The following is a 1910-nucleotide window of genomic DNA, read 5'->3' as shown; positions in this document are numbered from 1 at the left end:
GGGACCACCCGCCCTTCACCACGCAGCCCCGGGCCCTGGGCAAGAAGCCCCTGGACATTGGCCTCCCCTCGTCCAAGCACAGCCAGCTCGGCGACCTGTACGGCAAGTTCTCTTTCAAGAGTGACCGCTATGGCGGCCATGACGACCTGATCCGCTCCGACGTGTCGGACATCTCCACCCACACGGTCACCTACGGCAACATCGAGGGCAATGCGGCCAAGAGACGGAAGCAGCAGTACAAGGACAGCCTGAAGAAGCGTCCAGCCTCGGCCAAGTCCCGCCGCGAGTTCGACGAGATAGAGCTGGCCTACCGCCGCCGGCCGCCCCGCTCCCCAGACCACAAGCGCTACTTTCGGGACAAGGACGGGCTACGGGACTTCTACCTGGACCAGTTCCGTGCCAAGGAGACCTCGCCGCACTGGGAGCACGTGGACCTGACTGACCTCTATAAGGAGCGCGGCGAGGATTTCAAGCGTGACTCGGTGGGTGGCGGAGGGCCCTGTACCAACCGAGCTCATCACCTTAAGCACGGCACGGGCGACAAGCACGGCGGGGGGGTCGTCGGTGGGGTCCCGGCCCCCTGGGAGAAGAACCTGACCAACGTGGACTGGGAGGAGCGCCCTGGGGGCAACTTCTGCCGCAGCTGCCCATCCAAGCTGCACAACTACTCGACGACGACGGCAGCAACGGCAGTGGTGGCTGGCCAGAACTCAGGCAGGCCGGCCTGCATCCGCTGCGAGGCGTGCAAGAAGGCCGGCAACCTGTATGACATCAGCGAGGACAACTCGCTGCAGGAGTTGGATCAGCCGGCCGCCCCGGTGGCGGCCGTGACGTCCGCCGCGTCTAAGTACCCGCAGAGCCCCACCAACTCCAAGGCGCAGAAGAAGCCCCGGAACAAGCTGCGGCGCCAACACTCCTACGACACGTTCGTGGACCTGCAGAAAGAAGAGGCCGCCCTGGCCCCGCGCAGCGTGAGCCTCAAGGACAAGGGCCGCTTCCTGGACGGCAGCCCCTACGCGCACATGTTCGAGATGCCGGCGGGCGAGAGCGCTTTCAGTGGCAGCAACGACGGCAAGGCGGCGGCGCCAGCCGCAGGACATCACCACCATGGCAATCCCGGCGGCGGCGGTGGCTACATGCTCAGCAAGTCACTCTACCCCGACCGGGTCACGCAGAACCCTTTCATCCCCACTTTCGGGGACGACCAGTGCTTGCTCCACGGCAGCAAATCCTACTTCTTCAGGCAGCCCACGGTGGCTGGTGCGCCGAAGGCCAGGCCGGACTTCCGGGCCCTTGTGAGCAACAAGCCGGTGGTCTCGGCCCTGCACGGGGCTGTGCCGGGCCGCTTCCAGAAAGACATCTGTATAGGGAACCAGTCCAACCCCTGTGTGCCTAACAACAAAAACCCCAGGGCTTTCAATGGCTCCAGCAATGGGCATGTGTATGAGAAACTGTCTAGTATTGAGTCTGATGTCTGAGTGAGGGAAGAGAGAGGCCAAAGGTGCGTCCGGGAGGGTCTGGCTGTGGGCGTGTGGCACGCATGTCACAGAGGGCGAACGGGGGGTAAGGGGGTGAACTTGGTTCCCATTTGCTCCTTTCTTGTCGTTTTCATTTATTTTTGGGATCCTGGAGTTCTGATTCCTTCTGAGGGTGAGCCTGGTGACCAGCACCATCTCTGCTCCCTTTCCAGCACCCTCTTCCTACTTCCTCCTCCTTCCTGTCTGTCCATCCTGTCCCCTTTCCCAGTTCCCGCAAGAGGATACGGTAGGCTGCCGTTCCCAGTTCCGGAGAGTGGATACGTGGGCTGGCTAGTTCCGCTGGAGCTGAGAAGGCAGTGGCCGCAGGGCATCTTGCTCCTGGTGTGGAAGGACTCTTTGCCACCCGGTTGGAGTGAAGCCAAGGAGAAGCAG

The 1910-nt window shown here is 62.9% G+C and overlaps 1 protein-coding gene across 1 annotated transcript in view; it reads left to right on the top strand.

The window, feature by feature from the left end:
- GRIN2B (glutamate receptor, ionotropic, N-methyl D-aspartate 2B) overlaps positions 1-1478 on the top strand; it is a 353376-nt gene extending 351898 nt beyond the window's left edge. The window contains exon 13 of the mRNA XM_010858710.1: positions 3-1478. Within this exon, the coding sequence (XP_010857012.1) occupies positions 3-1478 (1476 nt within the window). The remainder of the gene's footprint in view (positions 1-2) is intronic.
- The last annotated feature ends 432 nt before the right edge of the window (positions 1479-1910 follow it).

This window comes from Bison bison, unplaced genomic scaffold (genome assembly GCF_000754665.1).
Source record: "Bison bison bison isolate TAMUID 2011002044 unplaced genomic scaffold, Bison_UMD1.0 scf7180017864390, whole genome shotgun sequence".
Lineage (NCBI taxonomy): Eukaryota > Metazoa > Chordata > Mammalia > Artiodactyla > Bovidae > Bison > Bison bison.
This window is presented reverse-complemented; position numbering and strand designations above follow the sequence as displayed.